This window comes from Acipenser ruthenus, chromosome 18, assembly GCF_902713425.1.
Source record: "Acipenser ruthenus chromosome 18, fAciRut3.2 maternal haplotype, whole genome shotgun sequence".
Lineage (NCBI taxonomy): Eukaryota > Metazoa > Chordata > Actinopteri > Acipenseriformes > Acipenseridae > Acipenser > Acipenser ruthenus.
Genome location: NC_081206.1, coordinates 2,729,746 through 2,746,841, shown reverse-complemented (window position 1 = coordinate 2,746,841; position 17,096 = coordinate 2,729,746). Strand labels below are relative to the sequence as shown.

The 17,096-nt window shown below is 44.8% G+C and overlaps 1 protein-coding gene across 1 annotated transcript; it reads left to right on the top strand.

Moving 5' to 3' along the window:
* The first annotated feature begins 693 nt into the window (after window positions 1-693).
* On the top strand, window positions 694-16,574 carry LOC117401203 (uncharacterized). The gene is made up of 4 exons (XM_058990808.1): window positions 694-851; window positions 2,723-8,360; window positions 13,779-13,945; window positions 15,378-16,574. Exons 2-4 carry the CDS (start codon window positions 2,768-2,770, stop codon window positions 16,116-16,118), a joined length of 6,501 nt encoding a protein of 2,166 aa, XP_058846791.1. The 5' UTR covers window positions 694-851; window positions 2,723-2,767; the 3' UTR covers window positions 16,119-16,574.
* The last annotated feature ends 522 nt before the right edge of the window (window positions 16,575-17,096 follow it).

The following is a 17,096-nucleotide window of genomic DNA, read 5'->3' as shown; positions in this document are numbered from 1 at the left end:
TCAGCCCACTCCTCTCCCTGAAACCAAGCTCCTGAGCCAGGGTAGAGGCAGCCAGAGAACCTTTAGGACCCCCCTCCCAGACTGAGCTGAGACTGGCCCATCCCATCTTGTTAATGAAGCCTGGTTCAAGTGTATGACAGGTTAAAGACCATCGCAATATTCAAACCACTTTCTCGCCCAAAAAACATTTCTGAATTTTAACATTTTAGCTGTTAAAAAAAAAAAAGAGAGATGTTCCCGCCCACACCAGCCGATAACACACCCACTCATGTACACACACATGCACCCCTGTATTAAGGAACCAGGCACTGATTCACATGTTAGATGCATAAGGTGCCTCTCTGTCTGCTTTCATGCTTGCCTGCATGTACTGTGCGATTAAAGGTATGCCTGCCTGTCTGCTCCTTCCCCTTTCTGTTCTGTGCTGTGGTCACACTTGTTTCCCTTCTGCTTCTCTCTCTGTAAAAGCAACTTGCCTAAATGCTTTTGTTTCAAGGTAACACTTGCACAAGTCTCTCAGTCTCTCTCACCCTCTTCCTCTCCACAGTCTCTCCTCCCTCTCTCTCTCTTCTCTCTTTCTCTCGCTCGCTCGCTTTTTCTGATTTGCATAGAGGATGTGACAGTGTTTTTCTTCTCAGATCAGCAACAGTTCCCTTAAGCAAAAAAGAAACAGAAAAAAACAGCAAACAAAAGTTAGCTCGCTGCTGCTGCTGCTGCTTGCAGTTATGCTTTGACTCGGCTGCCTGATGGAGTTTTGTCTGCGGCACCCTGTGTCTCTGGTGGCAGAAATGGACGGGGAGAGCCTGGATGTAAGGATGCTGTGGGAGAACCTTGCTGAACTTCTTGCAGGGGTGAGTATAGGATTTTTTTTTATAAACAGGTCTCAGAGAACTTCATCTTTTACTGTGATAACCAACCCTATCCTGTACACTGATGAAAGTTTGATCTGGCATTTGCATAGATCTCTCTGATGAAGGCACGAGGCAAAAAGCCTTTTGTCTACTTGACTTTCTTATAGGTTTTATATACCTAGTACACATTATATATATATATATATATATATATATATATATATATATATATATATATATATATATATATATATAATCTCATTTTCAAGGATGTCCTGTTTTAAGTAGGTTTTAGAGATTTTTTTGCAACCCGTATGGGATTTAGCCAAGGGATCATGGCTTTTTTAAGTAGGTGCACTGATCAGAGAGACTGGAAGCTTTGTTCATTTAAAATTCTGCTGATTGCTTTTCTTTTGTCATGCCCAAGAAAGCTCCTGGCTTTGATGGCTGGCAACACTGTCCTGTGCAGCCATTTGGTGGTGATTAGAGATATTGTATGAAGAGCTGGAGCAGAACGAGGCAACAGGGTATCATTTGGTAATCCCCTCTCTGCCTGATCACCTTGGAAATATCTTTCAAACATGAATATTTAAAATGTGCAAATTCTGACACTCTCAACAACTTCTACACCTGTGGAAGCATGTCCTTAAGGTTGCAGAAACGTTTGTCTCTTTTATATATTTCAGAAAGTAGGTCACCTGGGTGATGCACGCCTGCAGGAGATAATGAGTAGCAGTAAAGTTGTTTGCACTCTTTGACTGTACTTGTTCAGTCATACATAAGCTATACATTATTCATGCATGTCAGTATACAAAGCATGTGTCTATATTATAGAGCTACACTGTAATGTGGTTACAATGCAGAAAGAGTTTACAGAGTACTTACAGTTAATCTGCACTTTCATTGCTAGTGTTCTGCAGCCACTTCCATCTAGCTTGTTTATGTGACTTCGATACAGGATGACGTCGCGCTCTGTTATTCTGAACTGTGGGGATGTTGTTGCTTCAGGGTTTTAGTGCATTTCACAGTAACACAATCCATTTAGCCCTAGTTTATTTGTTCACCAAAAGAACTATATGAGACATTGGTCAAGATTTTAAGGTAATTAAAATATCAATAATAATAATAATAATAATAATAATAATAATAATAATAATAATAATAATAATAACAACAAAACAGTACAGCTGTTTCCTAGTGTATGTAACACTAACCAGTTTGTTAGAAAATGGTGCAAACTTTGCACTGGATAGCTTATTAAATCTGAACCATTGTTCCTTTGTGGGAGGATCTACATTCTAACTACAAATGGCACGATCTGGGTTTACTGTCTCTGACAGGACTTTGGTCCCTGATCTCTCTGCTTACTCATAGCAGCAAGCTCTGCCTAACCACAGAACAGATGGGCGTGCAGATATCATCTCAGTTGTCATAGCATGGGCTTCGGGGTGGGGACCACTCCAGCAAAAGCAATGAGGTTGCTCTTTTTTGTAAATCCTTTCATGTCGATTTGAAAAGCATCCTACGCAGTAATATTTTATATCAGAGAGAAAGGCATGTAAACAGCCATGCCTGATTAGAATCATTGTGCCCTTGTGTTTAATGCAGCAGGTACAGTAGCACAGTCATGTCAGGTACACGTGGAAAACGCAGTAACGTTGATCCCCAACCTCCCAGTCCGTGAAGTCTAACCACTAGGCCTTCCAGCCTTATTACATATAATACATCAGTCAATAACAAATGTGCATAAATAACGTGCAATATGAATATGGGAAAACAATATGCTGGGGAGTTATAACTAATAATATGAACCATTCATGCAACCGTTCATCCAACAGATTCCAATTAACAGAAGTGTGCTTCTTCCACAGATAATTAGTGCTCTGGTCTAATAACATCACGAGAAACTGGTTACCATGGAGACAAGCAAGCAGGGATGTTTAAGTACTCCAGCCTCCAGCGAGCCTTCAGTGCAGGATTGCCTGTCTCAGCCCGGCAGCAGCTCATCAACGGCTCTTGCTGAAGACGGAATGCAGAGTAAACAGAAGCCCCTGCAAACAGTCTACCTAAACACCATCAGCCTGCCCCTGTACCAGCAGTGTCAGCCTGCATGCAGCCAGGAGACCCTATCCATCCACCTCTCAGTCCCCCAGCTGCCTGAAAGGATGGGTCAAGCAGAGCCCAAACAGCTCCTGCCGACCCTGACCCTGAGCCTAGTCAATGGGCTTCCGATTGTGCATAGTCAAGGGTCGGTAAGCATACCTCCGGGGAAGCCCAAGTCGACAGGGAAGCACGTCTGCAAGCACTGTGGCCGGGACTGCCTGAAGCCCAGTGTTTTGGAGAAGCACCTCCGATGTCACACAGGTGAACGGCCCTATCCCTGCGCCACCTGCGGCGTTGCCTTCAAGACCCAGAGCAACCTCTACAAGCACAAGCGCACTCAAGCTCACGCCCGTCTCTGCTCTGAACCACAAGGGGGCAGCAGAGACAGCGCTCAGAGTTCAAAGGAGACGAGTTTAGAAAGTCCTTTTGCTGGAGGTTACGAAGGAGGGAATAGCAAAGGCTCTGGGAGCCTTGATAAAGAAGCTGCTGTTTGTGATGCGACGCCCATCTCCACAACTTCAACCCAACTTGAGTTGGCTGGACAGGGCAAAGTCGAGTCATGTACAGGCCGGGCTTTGCATCAGGCTGCCCTGGTTGGACTCATACTTGCCCCTGTTAATGGAAACCAGGAGAACACAGCTCAGGAGTGTGGACTGCTGCCCGGAAGACAGAGTATGCTAGGCACCACGAACGACTCCAGGGCAGAGAGAGAAGGACAGTCTACCCAAATGCCAAACCGCCACATTCCGCTCCAGAGGCAGGAAGCCACATTTTTTTCAAAACAGTGGGACCCAAGAGCCTCTAGTGGGAAATCGCAGAGCCACGACAGTACGGACTCCGGGTACCTGTCCCACTCAGAAAGCACTGAGCAGCAATCCTGGGGCTCCTGCTCTAACAGCAGCGTGCGTGAACACAGCATGGAGTCCCTGCCAGAAACCGCTATGGAGTCCCAGGCAGAAACAGCACCCTCTGCAGCTATGCACTGCCCTGCCGAGGCTGCACCCTGCAGTTCCAGTAACAAGCCATCAGAGCTGGAAAAGAAGCAACTAGAAGAGCACATCTCGAAGCTGATCTCCGACAATGACGCGGTTGTGGACGACAAACGTCTGGCGAACGTGCGGCCCAGAAAGACGGTGCTCTCCAAGCAAGGCAGCATCGACCTCCCCATGCCTTACACCTACAAGGACTCCTTTCACTTTGACATGAAAGCCAGCAAGATGACCAACACTTGCATAAGCTGGAACAGGCCCACGAGCAGATCCAAGCCGGGGCTCTTCAGCTCTGTGCCCACACAATGCTCCACCAGCCTGGACCGCCTGCCCGTTACGAGGAGCAGCTCCCTGCCCTTCAGTGGGAGCTGCTTGGGTTTGGAGGGAGCCACCAGGCAAAACTTTTATCACCAGGAGGCTTGTTCAGGAGGGAAGGACAGCTCTGGTCATTTGTATACCGGAGACTTTGCTGCAAGGTCTGTTGATTTACAAGCCTCACACCCAAGATCACTAGTGAGGCAGGTGGCTGTGGACTGCATACCAGCAGCCGAGGTTACCTGTCCTCCTGACCCCCTAGAAGAAGCCAGTCAGAGCAGCCTTGGATCTGAGGGGGAGCCTGCGGGCTTAACCAACGAGTCAAGTGGGGGCAAAGGTCGCCGCAAGAAAACCCCAAAGTTCTCCTACAACAAGTGGTACATGTATGGAGACGGGATTTTCAGGAAACTATACCAGATGGAGAAGGGGAGGAATGCTAAGCTCTCTGGTGGTGGCTGCAGGGTGAGAAAAAGCTCAGGTAGCGCAGAAGCCAGCAACAGTTTAGAAGAAAACAAGAGCATGGAGACCCAGGCAGCTCAAGCACCGGCCAGTTCAGTGGGGGTCAACGGAGCATCAACACATCAAGAAAACCTGATATACCAGCCACCTAACCTACCAGCTAAAGTGCCTGGCTTTGAAACTAAACAGGGATTGCCTACCCTGCATGGAACAGATTCTGAAGTGCCTTTGTGTTGCTATAAAACATCAGCAACACCATGCAATCAAAGTGAAAGAGAAAAATCTGCTCTTCCGAGCAATGAAGTGTCTTCTGTTCGAGACACAGGCAGTGGCGAGTCCATTGTTTATTTCCAGAAACCACAGCAGAAGGGGATTGCAAACTCACAGCACCAACGCCTAGTCAGGCAATGCAGCCTTCTGGTCCCAGAGCTCAGTAGTATCAAGGGATCATGGGCACCTAAAGACGTTTGCACAGTTAAAGAGGTGGACCAAAGCAGGAAGAATACATCTTGTCAGTCTCTGAGTCACCTTCCATCAGACAGGAAGAAGAAGAAGACGGATGGGATAATTACCACTGGAGGTCTTCCGGTAGAAGTGAGCGGCTGTAGGGATGGGACACAGAGCTGCTCTAGTCTGAAGTGGCTGAACAGCAAGACAGAAAGTAGACAAAATAAAATACTACACTCCTTAGGAACAACATGTGATACAAAGAATGAGGGAGTGTCCATGGAAGGGGTAGAAAATGAACCAGCTCACTATCAGGGCCTCATTAGCCATAATTTTCACCGAGGTTCAGCCCAACACGAGGAGACCAGCCCTGCACAAGACACTGTGACGAAGATTGAAGCACCTGCACCTCTCCCAACTAAGAAGCCTAGCTTTCTCCCAATGTATCAACTCAAACTGCCTCAAGAGGGCAGTCAAAGAACACATTCAAATGCTTTCCCCAGATCCACAGAAGACACGTTACAGTGCCTTGCCCTCACAGCCACTACAGCCTGTTTGAATCTTCCTGTAACATCTTTCAGCAACTTGGTTCCTAACAAAAGTCGATGTGATAACCCTCTGTCCCCAAAACAAGAAGACTCTTTATTGTGTGGCACGCCTCCCAGTGTTTGTGTGAAAGGGCTAAGCGTGCCTGCCCATGTTGTTGAGGTAGAGCAGGGGGCGAGCAAGACAAAACTGCCAGACAGCAACCAGTCAGGAGAAGCAGGATCTGTATCACAGGACGGCCCTAGCAAGTCCATAAAGGGTTTCCATCAGGTAGCTTTATCAGACAATCCCCAATGGGCCAGTAGAATCCATGAGGACAGCCATACAGGGTGTGTTTCACAGAAACATTTTTATCAGAAGGAGGCGATTCCCTTTGTCTGCGATGCTCCACTAACTCTTACTCATTCACTGGAAGTCTGTGCAGGGACTCCATTACAGGATGCTTTGGAACAGCAGCAGCCTGCCGAGATACCAGGTCAAACTCCCTCCCACGCCACAGCCCACGCAGAAACCGTGTTACAGCAATCAGCAAGTCAACGCCAACCTTCACAATTCCAGGTGCTCTCGCCACACAGAAACCAACACGAGGGCAATGGAGAATGCTTTACACAAAATGATTCCACACACCACGAACACACAGAGGGGCTAAGTTTGACTCTCCTGTCCTGCACAGCTCCAAGGGATTGCAACCCAGATAGCCGGAACACTCTATTCCAAGAGCAGAATCAAATGTTACATTCAGTCCAACAGGATGACCACACTGAGAAAGTCTCAATCTCTACAATCAGCCACACTGAAGAAATGCAGTTACTGGAAGCTCCTGGGCAATGTGAACCATTTCAGGTTCTGAGTCAACTGGGAAGTGAATCAAAAACTGTTTGCCTAGAAACTCCCATTCACAACCTTCTCATTCAATCTTCTAATCAAACTGTTGCCTATTTTGAATACCAACTAGCAGAACATTTTACACAGGGAACTTTTACCCAAACCCATCTTACACAGCAATCCATTGGTGACACCAAAAATAAGATCTGTAAACCAAATGAGCCACTCCAAATACAAACTCAGGAATCCTTTCCCTATAATATTCATGTAAATGAGAATCATTCTCAGCAACTCCTGGAACTAACTTCTAATCAAAAAGAAATATTAAATTGCCCGAATCATACACCCTTATCCTGGAACATGCAACAAGAGAGCTTTAAGGAAGCTGAAGTGGGGGGCTGTTGTAAAAAGCAAATTTGTGAGGCTCAACCAGACACACATACAAACACTGTTTCACGTGATGAATTTACGGAACAGAAAAATGACCAAGTATCCAGTAAGGATGGCACATCTAACACAGACCAACTCAATGCCAGTGATAGACCTGTCTCACCAGACTCCACCAGCAGCAACAAATCTTTCGAGAAACTGAAACAGACTTCTTCATCTGATACAAACCCACAGCACAGACATACGGAAGATGTTTCACGTCAATATTTAGGTAAAAACAAGCATGCTGAGGATGATATTTCAGAAGCAACTTCTTCCCAACACACGCCATTTCAGGAATCAAGTTCGGAAGCTACAGCTCGTACAAATTGCCCAGAATATGATGTAGAGCCTGTTTCATGTCAAGTGTTCGACCACCTAATGCTCATAAACAGTCAAACTCTCCCATCCTGTAAATCCCCACAGGATTCCCATGCTGTCATTGTTCCACAGAAAGCCTCAGTAATGGCTAATCCTCTCCTCATAAGCACAGGAGAACAGGACAGTAATACAGACTTTGTTTTACTGATGGCTTCAATTGGAAGACACAAATCTTGTCAGGGGCTCAGTGAGACATCTCCCTCAGTAGCTAATGCAGACAGTCACACTGACAATGTTTTACAGGGGCCTTCGGGCCAACACAAACTCATCCAGGCAGTTAGTCGTGCGCATTTGTCTGATACAGAACCAAGAGTAAGCAATCCAGGATGTATTGTACAAGACGTTCTTAGCCAACACAAAGTCATAAATAACAGGCAGTCACCCAACATCACAGAACTGGAAAACAACCCTGGAAATAAGTTGAACTCCAAAGCTTTTTGCCAGAATGAACTTTTCGAGGGACTCAATCAAACTCTGCACTTGCCTCTTCCAACACCGCGGACCATGCCAGGATTCAAACAGGTGGCCCCATCCTGCGTCTCCCAGAAGGGCAGCGCTGCCGAATGCACGTTACAGGAACACTCGCCTCACACTGAATATCATAGACCCCAATCCCATGTGCCACAGCTGGAAAACACAGCAAGGGCTGTTTTGCTGGAAGCTTGCACCTCACCTGAACCCTTCCTAAGAATCAGTCAGACAGTCTCAGCCCAGTGGAGCTCCCAGGCCAATACTGATGTTCAAGAAGGTGTGGGCGGACCCCAACCGGACCAGAGTTTGAATCCGGACCTGTTGCTCTTCCTAGCACAGGGTAAGGATGACTCGGGCGTGCTTTCACATTTAATGAAATGGGGTCCGCAAGCAAAACTGGTTTTGCAGGAAACAGTTTTGCAAAAATCCCCTCTCCAGGAAGCTCTACAAATCCCCCTGTGTCACAGTACCCAGATGGCAGATGAAGAGATACCGACCAGAAAATGTGAACCGGTCAGGGGACTTCTCCAAACATTAACCTCGGGTAAGTTACCGTTCAATAGGAGAAGGCAGTGTTCTCATTAAAGCACTGTTATTATTTCTATGCAGGGGATTTGTAGACTAATATCATAGTAAGTCATATAGGAAACATATGTATTTGATGCACTATATATACCCACAAGGGGGAGGAATAGGACCATATTACTCCTGCCTACATAACTTATATATGCATTTCGAGTGGAGGAGGCAGTTCATTCAATGCAGCTTTTCACAGAACCAGCAGGTTATATAACAGGGTTCATATAATCCAGGTAAATCTTTCTGATGATGTCATGATTCTAACCGAGATTCACAATCAGTATCTCCTTCACTCGGCTCTAAGCACTTTGCTACACTCTTCTGCATACTCCCCCCAGTCCTTTACTAAGAGGAATAGTCCACTCACTCTGTGTGGTGGGTATGTGTTGAAGGAGGTTGAGATTTAGTGATTGAAGGTTGTTGATTGGTATCAGGAGCTGGTTTCATGCTAAAAAAAAGAACAACACAAATTGCATTACCGGCTAAATCAGTTTGTCTGTGATATTTCCCCCAGCCACAGTAAATGCATACTACAAGCATGGGTACAACATGGTATGCTGCACAATGTCATGTGATTATATGGAGTCAATTAGCAATATTTTGGAAACTATGAAGTAGAAACCTATGTTTCCCTTTGTCATTAAATTAGGGCTGACATTTTATTATGGCACAAGACTGATCTTTGTCCAGTAGAAGACACCACAAAAACGTTATAAGCTACATTAACTCATTTACAGACATCAAGTGACAGTAACATTGTAGCCCCTATGCTTTCTCAGAAGCAGCTATGGGCACGAACAGTGCAGGAGCTTCAGCTGGTTTTAAGATCCTTTCAAAGGTTTATTGGAGAATTTGTGCAGGAGTTGGGGTTAAGTGATTCCTATTGAATGTGGAAGTAGGTTAACAGGCAGTTCTTATCTCAAAGTGCAGGTACTTGGTTATTTTTTCACAAAGGACACAGTGGCTGCTGAACCAAACAGAGCCCTGTTTTTGTTAAATTCTCATGCCAGGGTAAACAAGCTTCAGTGTTATCTGGGTTATCTTCCCTCGTTTTGTGAAGATTACTTTTCCAGCAGTGTTAAAGGTTAATGCTAAGAATACAGCACCACATAGGAATCGGTGAAGCAGGACAATGGAGGAAAGGACAGCGATCTCAACCTCTCAACGCCAGGGTCAATTAACTTTAATAAGATAGAGGAGGACTGTGTGTGGCGGTTTCAATGTGGGTGTGACAGGATTAGCAGAGGGTGAGACTCAGAGACAGTATAAAGTTCAAAATAAAGCTTTTTAATAAACAAAAAATAATCAAATAAACAGGCACAAGGGCCAAACAAAAAGGTTTCAAACACTAAATAAACACAAAACAAAACTTACAAATAAAGTTTCCAGGCTGGGCGTTGCCTTCACTGGTTTTCAAAAACTTACAAAACAGCACACACAGACAAACAGTTACTTCCTCTCCTTCTGGAACTCTCTCCTCCTAGCCAGGACCTCTCCCTTGGCTTTTATCCCCTGTGGCTGGAACCCAATTAATCAATAATTGCTGATTATTCAATTAGGGCTCCAGCCACATTCTCACATGTTTTCCTGGCAGGGAGGAATTTTAACCCCCTCCCTGCCAGTCCCAACCACGTTCATAAAGACGGGGCAGTCCCCCGTCACAGTGGGGCACTGGGATTTTAAAACAACAGAGTGTGCAATTCCCCCGGGCTGAAGGTGGTTTGATCTAGACAGCGGTGAGGTAGAAGAGTCTAGAGCTGGTTTGAGAGTTTGCCAATAACCCACAAAACCCTAGAGAGGAATTGCCCACAGGTCAAAGGTCACAGACAGAAGACACAGTGACAAATCAAAAACGGGTCAAAGGCTACATCAAGATACAGGGGTCAGATAAGATGAGACCCCATTGTTTGCCACAAGAACAAGGGCTTGTACACAAGTTGCAAGCTCATGGAGTTCCTAGAAGCTTGCATGCAGCGCTGTGAAAACCGAGGCCACAGGAAATAGATACAGAGTGGAAATCCAGGAGGGATTTTAGACATAGCTTAGAGAAGCTGAAGCAGGTGCAGATTAGAATCTACTCACTCATTTCAACCAAAAGATAAACAAACAAGACGATTTCAAACTGAAACACATTGGATGCAGCATGTCGCATCTCTCCATGTTCCTGTGCGAGGACTGGTCACCATCTGTGCTGCTTGATGGCTTAGGAGCTAACATCCTCATAGTGAGGGTTTATTGGTTTATTCTCATTTTTCAATGAGAATGTATAAAAGCACTCCTCAAAACTACATTTCTTAAATCTGTTCTTTTATCAGTTCTGTGAAGAGGGTCCATAGTAACGTGACGTTGCATGTGCTGTACTTGGACTGAAGGCTTCAATTATTACAATGTAGGAATGGTCCATTTGAATGTGATTTGTGAAGACAGTTTTACGTTAAATAGCTTCCATTTCTGTAAATGATAACCCTGTAAAGGGTGATGTCCTGAGACTTTGCAAACATGTTAAAGATAATGTATCTGTTCCTGCATACAGTACACCTTTATGCCTTCTTACGAATTCTCTAACATACAAGTTTTCTTTTTCTTGTACAAAAAACTACTTTGCACTAGAGATAATACAGTACTTAGCTATGTGTCAATCTGTACTAAAAAGAACTGTAACTCATATCTTAATGGAATCTTCCAACAAACTGTCTCAGTTGGCATTATACAGTAAATAACTCAATTAAAGATAGCTGTTAATGGGCTGGCATCCAATCTGGTTGCTCTAACCAGCCTGCCTCTCGGCTGTCTTTTGCTTCTGGTTTGGTGGCATATCATCATGGTAACATGGTAAGGGTGCTGGCAACCTGTGGATCTTATCTTCAGTTAGTAATCTCCAAAGGGTGTGTTTAATAATAATACACACATATTTATTCATTCACTAAATGCAAAACATTTATTAAGAAAGCGTGTTGCACAAACAGGATAAACAGAGATAGAGAAATCGCATGACTCCCACTGGGAAAGGCTTCTTTGCCCGCAGCAGAAAATATTTCAATATTCGACAAGGTGTTGGTGTCTGTATTTGCCAAGTTCTGATTGCCTGCACCATTACATGCCTTAACTTGTACAAAAAAATCCCACGAGATAAACAGGTAACAGGTTCTGGATGTTTTTCGTTTCATGCTGAGAGCGGTGTTTTGCTGAATTTTCGTTCTTTACCTAACTCTTATCCGACAATAACGCCCCTGTTGTATCACCTGAATCCCCTTTCCAAAGCAAAGGAATATTTCCAGAACAAAGGAATATCACTTCTGGCAGGCTTCATCCCTTGGGGCTGCTATTGCTTAAATACTGGTATGCAAGTAGAACACATGAAAAACAATTCTTTAACCCTTCATTATAGTACAAACAGATCAAGCCGTGATAGTTAGAACTGTGACAGGTCATTTATTGAAAGAAAAAGGCATCCTTCTTTACTTGTATCATGTTGTAACTATATGCCACTGCCCTAGGACCTTACAGAGCCTGAAACTTGGTCGTCCCAGTGAGCCAAATCCTACCAGTAATGATTCGTTAACAGATACAGCACCTGCAATTTCACAGGCGTATGCAAATCCTCTTTTTTCGTACCAGTTTAAGGAGATTCTCGCATTGGAGCTGCAGGGACGGCCTCCTGGCGGGGATCCAGAGTCAAAGCAAGCCGGAGATAATGACTGTTTATTCTCTCTGTAAACAAGGAGGCTCCAGAGTCCTCGACGGCAGGTCTAATCCAAGCTGTGGAGTCAGTCAAAACAGAGCATAAGCAAGGTTCCGTATTCTGTCACGGAATCTCTTGCTATGGAACCCTGAAGACCCGTATTCTGTCTTGGAATCTCTTGCTATGGAACCCTGAAGACCCGTATTCTGTCACGGAATCTCTTGCTATGGAACCCTGAAGACCCATATTCTGTCTTGGAATCTCTTGCTATGGAACCCTGAAGACCCGTATTCTGTCATGGAATCTCTTGCTATGGAACCCTGAAGACCCGTATTCTGTCATGGAATCTCTTGCTATGGAACCCTGAAGACCCGTATTCTGTCTTGGAATCTCTTGCTATGGAACCCTGAAGACCCGTATTCTGTCTTGGAATCTCTTGCTATGGAACCCTGAAGACCCGTATTCTGTCTTGGAATCTCTTGCTATGGAACCCTGAAGACCCGTATTCTGTCACGGAATCTCTTGCTATGGAACCCTGAAGACCCGTATTCTGTCTTGGAATCTCTTGCTATGGAACCCTGAAGACCCGTATTCTGTCACGGAATCTCTTGCTGTGGAACCCTGAAGACCCGTATTCTGTCACGGAATCTCTTGCTATGGAACCCTGAAGACCCATATTCTGTCTTGGAATCTCTTGCTATGGAACCCTGAAGACCCGTATTCTGTACCCTGCGAGGAACAGATTCCATGTCTTTTGTTTACCAGGCAGGGCGTTATTGAGATGACCTCTTTTCAGGAACAAAGCGATTGAACTCCAATTGGGCATTAGCTTTATCTCTGGGGTGATAGCTTGCTCTTTTTTTCTCTTTTATTTTTTTGTTACCATTGATGCATCATTTAGAGCCGTGGATTACAGTACAACTGTCTGGTAGATGTTTGAAAGCTGTCAGACCTAGGGGCCAAACTTCACATTAACACAGAAATACACATTTACATGAGGCACAAGTCTGACCGTTCCTGTTGATCAAATGGAGCATTGCTATAATACTACAGGTACATGTATCAGATGTGAGGCATGGTCGCCTCTTCCATAGTTTTTTGTTTAGAGAGTTGAGATGAAGCGTGTCATTTTCAGCATTGGCCTGTTATCGATACAGCAGCTTATGCAGTTTCATTAAAATATATTTAAACAACATATCTTTAGAATGATAGCATGCAATCAGAACTAACATTTCTAGCAGTAGCGTGGCACGAAACATTTAACATGTACAAAGATATGTGAGCTAAGTTTCTGATGCACCGGTACAGTAAATTGTTCCAGACATCCCTGAATACTGTGTAAGCAAACAGGAGGACATCCATTGGGACCTTTTAAGCTGTGAGAAAGCGTTCTAGGAAATTCAAAGTTAACAGAATGTGGAGCAATATTGACTTTTATTCAGTTTATGTACTCTAATCTACTACCTCCCCATTAACTCTATGTAAATTCAATTCAAACAGTGTAAATACTGCCGAGTTTATTGAATTACCCAATTTCCCCAAATCCTTTTTCCCAGCTTTAAAAAGCTAATTGAATTAGATCTTAAGCCTGTGGTGTGTTTTGACAGAAAGCAGGAGGCAGCAGTCAACGACAGTCTCTTCTGACCAGGATTAACAGGGTAATAACACAGGATTTTGGGGGGCTGGGTTTCTGCCCTACAGGTAGCAAAGAGAAGCAGCAGTCTTTTGATGGTACTTTCAGATTCCAGCCAGAGGGGGCAGCAGAGATCACCTGCAGAAGGGGCCCGGGGAAGGCAGCAGAGAGATGCTCCGACTCTGAACTGCAGACAGCAGCTGCTGTGCAGACAGTAGTAACCACAGAACCACAAGTAAGTGACTCCCCAATCCAAGGAGGATTCAGAGCAATACCACAGGACAGTCACTGGTGCTAAACAGGGGATAGCAGATTCCACAGTCATAACTCAGCCTTATATCCATGCACGAAACCATCTGGTGGAAAACCTTGAGCCATATATGCCACTCAGCGGTAATGCTTGGTGTTTTAAATGACATCAATTGGTGTGAAATACACCCATTCATGAATTTCGATGGTTTCAATGTTAATGGGGGGCAATATCGGTATACCACCATGTGACGGGGGACTGCCCCGTCTTTATGATCATGGTTGGGACTGGCAGGGAGGGGGTTAAAATTCCTCCCTGCCAGAAAAACATGTGAGAATGTGGCTGGAGCCCTAATTGACTAATTAGCAATTATTGATTAATTGGGCTCCAGCCACAGGGGATAAAAACCAGGGGAGAGGCCCTGGCTAGGAGGGAGGATTGTAGAGAGAGTTCTGGAAGGAGAAGGAGTGTTTTGTTTGTGCTGTGTTTTTCTGTTCCAGTGAAGGCAACGCCCAGCCTGGAAACTTTATTTTGTAAGTTTTTGTTTTGTGTTTGTATTTTGTGTTTGAAACCTTTTTGTTTGGCCCTCGTGCTGGTTTATTTTTTGTATTTTTGTTTATTAAAAACTTTATTTTTGAACTTTATACTGTCTCTGAGTCTCAAACCTCGGTCAATCCTGTCACACACCATTAAATTAATGGTACTCTAAACTCAGTTGCTAGATTGGATCGTTTTGATCTCGCTTTCTGCTTACAGTGTAATTATCGTGCGGTGGAAAGCAGAACCTTTCACATGTGCCAGCCTTTTCTTCTGATAGATCCTTGGCATTTCTATATCTCCCCAACATTTCATGAATACTGATTTGAAGACAAATTCAAGTCTTTCTGCACTGGGCTGCCATCATTCTTGTTTTACAGTGCCTGTTTCAATCCAGGTACTTCACTAAACCCTTTATTCAGACGCCAGGGGGAATGTATTCTTGACTGAGGGGATGCCAAGAGCACTTCTTTGCTGTGAAGTGCATTACACTCATATGTCTGCTCATGGTCTGGCAGCAGGGCATGGAGCCTATAGGCACGTTCTTGAGCAGATATCAAAAAACATGCAGCCAGCTCATATTTTAAAACCACCGTGCAAATTAACTTAAGATGGGTATCATAGTAAATGATAACAATCCTCTCTGTCTACCAGCTATCCATCTGCAGAGGCTTGGAGAGAACTTGTGATCATCCACACCGCAAGCAAGCAAGCATCAAAACCACGCAATAGCAGTTATATAGCTTTTAACAGCATCTCACTGGCATGCAAGCATAGACCATCCAATTATTTTATGCATTCTGAATCCCCCTAGAGGAAGAAGAAGTATGCACTGGGGACTGTGAGGCTTACTAAAGTCTACTATTTTGTTTCCTCACAGGACCTGGATGCATCCCAGAAACCAAATGTGAGTGAGGAGAGTTCTCACCTTCTACCTCTTCATCTCTCCCAGCTGCCAGCTCATACCAGCTCCCTGCCCAGTACTCTCTCCCACATGGGGGGCCACAGGGCTTTGAGTCTGGCCTCTGGTTTCTCCCATCCTCTAGAGCAGAGGGAAGGATCCTATCTTGCTCCCTCTACAGTCAGATTCCCTGCTGTGCCTCACAAAGCCCGCCCACTCCCCAGGGGTGCCCTCTCATTGGACAGCGAGTGTGTTGCTAGGGGCCACGAGGAGGCTGAACTACAGAGGAACTCCAGGTCTTTGGAAACAACACAAGGCCTCTCGCTGCAGGAAGAACGACCCACCAGGAATGTAGGGTACGGAGAGGGTCCATCACAGAACATAGATAACAGGGAAAAGGCTGACTCTCTCCCACCGGCCCGAGTCTTTGGTGCAGAGGATAAAAACATTACGCAGTGGTCTTCAAAAGGAGACCTGGACCCAGCCTGTTTCAGTTTGAGTCGGAATTCGTTGTTCGGGGATTCCAGTGTGAATGCAGATGGAGAGGAATGTTTGAATTGGATTCCTGCAGATTCCTGCTTGAACAAGGAGGAGGTGAACAGCATTGGGTCAGGTCTACCGAAGACCTTGCAGGCTCTTCACAGAGCTGCCCAGGCTAACCTGGAGGAAGCGGACACAAGCAGCAGCGATGATGAAGGAAAGCTTGTCATCGAACTCTGAAGTGGGCGTGTCTTTAACAAGACTTTTATATAGACTCGTGAGAGAGTTAGAGTTAGATATGTGTGGCTCTCTCTAGACTGATGGTAAATAACTCATGAGTTAGCTTTGGAAACAGGGTCCACGGTGGACTGAGATGAGGTATGAGCTGATGGTTAGAGATGAAGATTGTGATACATGTACGCTTATGCTCATCTCCCTGGCCTAGTTTCTGTATTTGTGTGCGTGCAGAACTGACAACAGACAGTGTTACTTCAGATTATATTTGTAATGTTGGATTTTATTTCTGTTGCTGCAGATGTTCATAAGAAGCTCTTAATTGGGGTGGATTAGTGACCATTGTATTTGCCATTGGTTGTGCAAGCTGTTTTCGTCAGCTGTTTAATAAATTATATTTAATAAAGTATATTATGATATTCTGTTGCATCTTTCTCTCTTGCTGGTTCTTCCCTATGATACGGTGATAAATAAACTGATGTGCCCGCTCTATTCATATCACAAAAAGATTGACCTTATAGGACACCATAGGTGCCAGGACCTTGTTTGAGTGGAATTAGATGTGTCTTCAGTGGGGAAGTTTGAAGTGATTTGGACCACTGTAGCATGTCTGTTGCTTGCCAATGCACATTGTTCAATGCAGGCACTGCTTTGGTGGACGAGCCGGTTGCACCCGCTATCATGCACACTGTGCAGTTACTGAGATCTTTCTGCTTTGCCATGACCGTTGCTGAATAGTTGCACACACTCACACCTTAAATAGCTGATGGTGGTGCATCAAATGACCACCTGAATGTGCTTACATTGCTGACGTTCTACTCTTTTTTTGCTACAGAAAATTCAACACAGAAATGATGTCTAGCAGTTGGTGAAGGACCTGCACTTATAAAAGTTTACCACAGTATTTATGCAGTTTTGTCATGTTTTTTCCATGCTTATACTATGTATAGTACAGTTTAACCTGGTTTGCCATGTTTATTAATA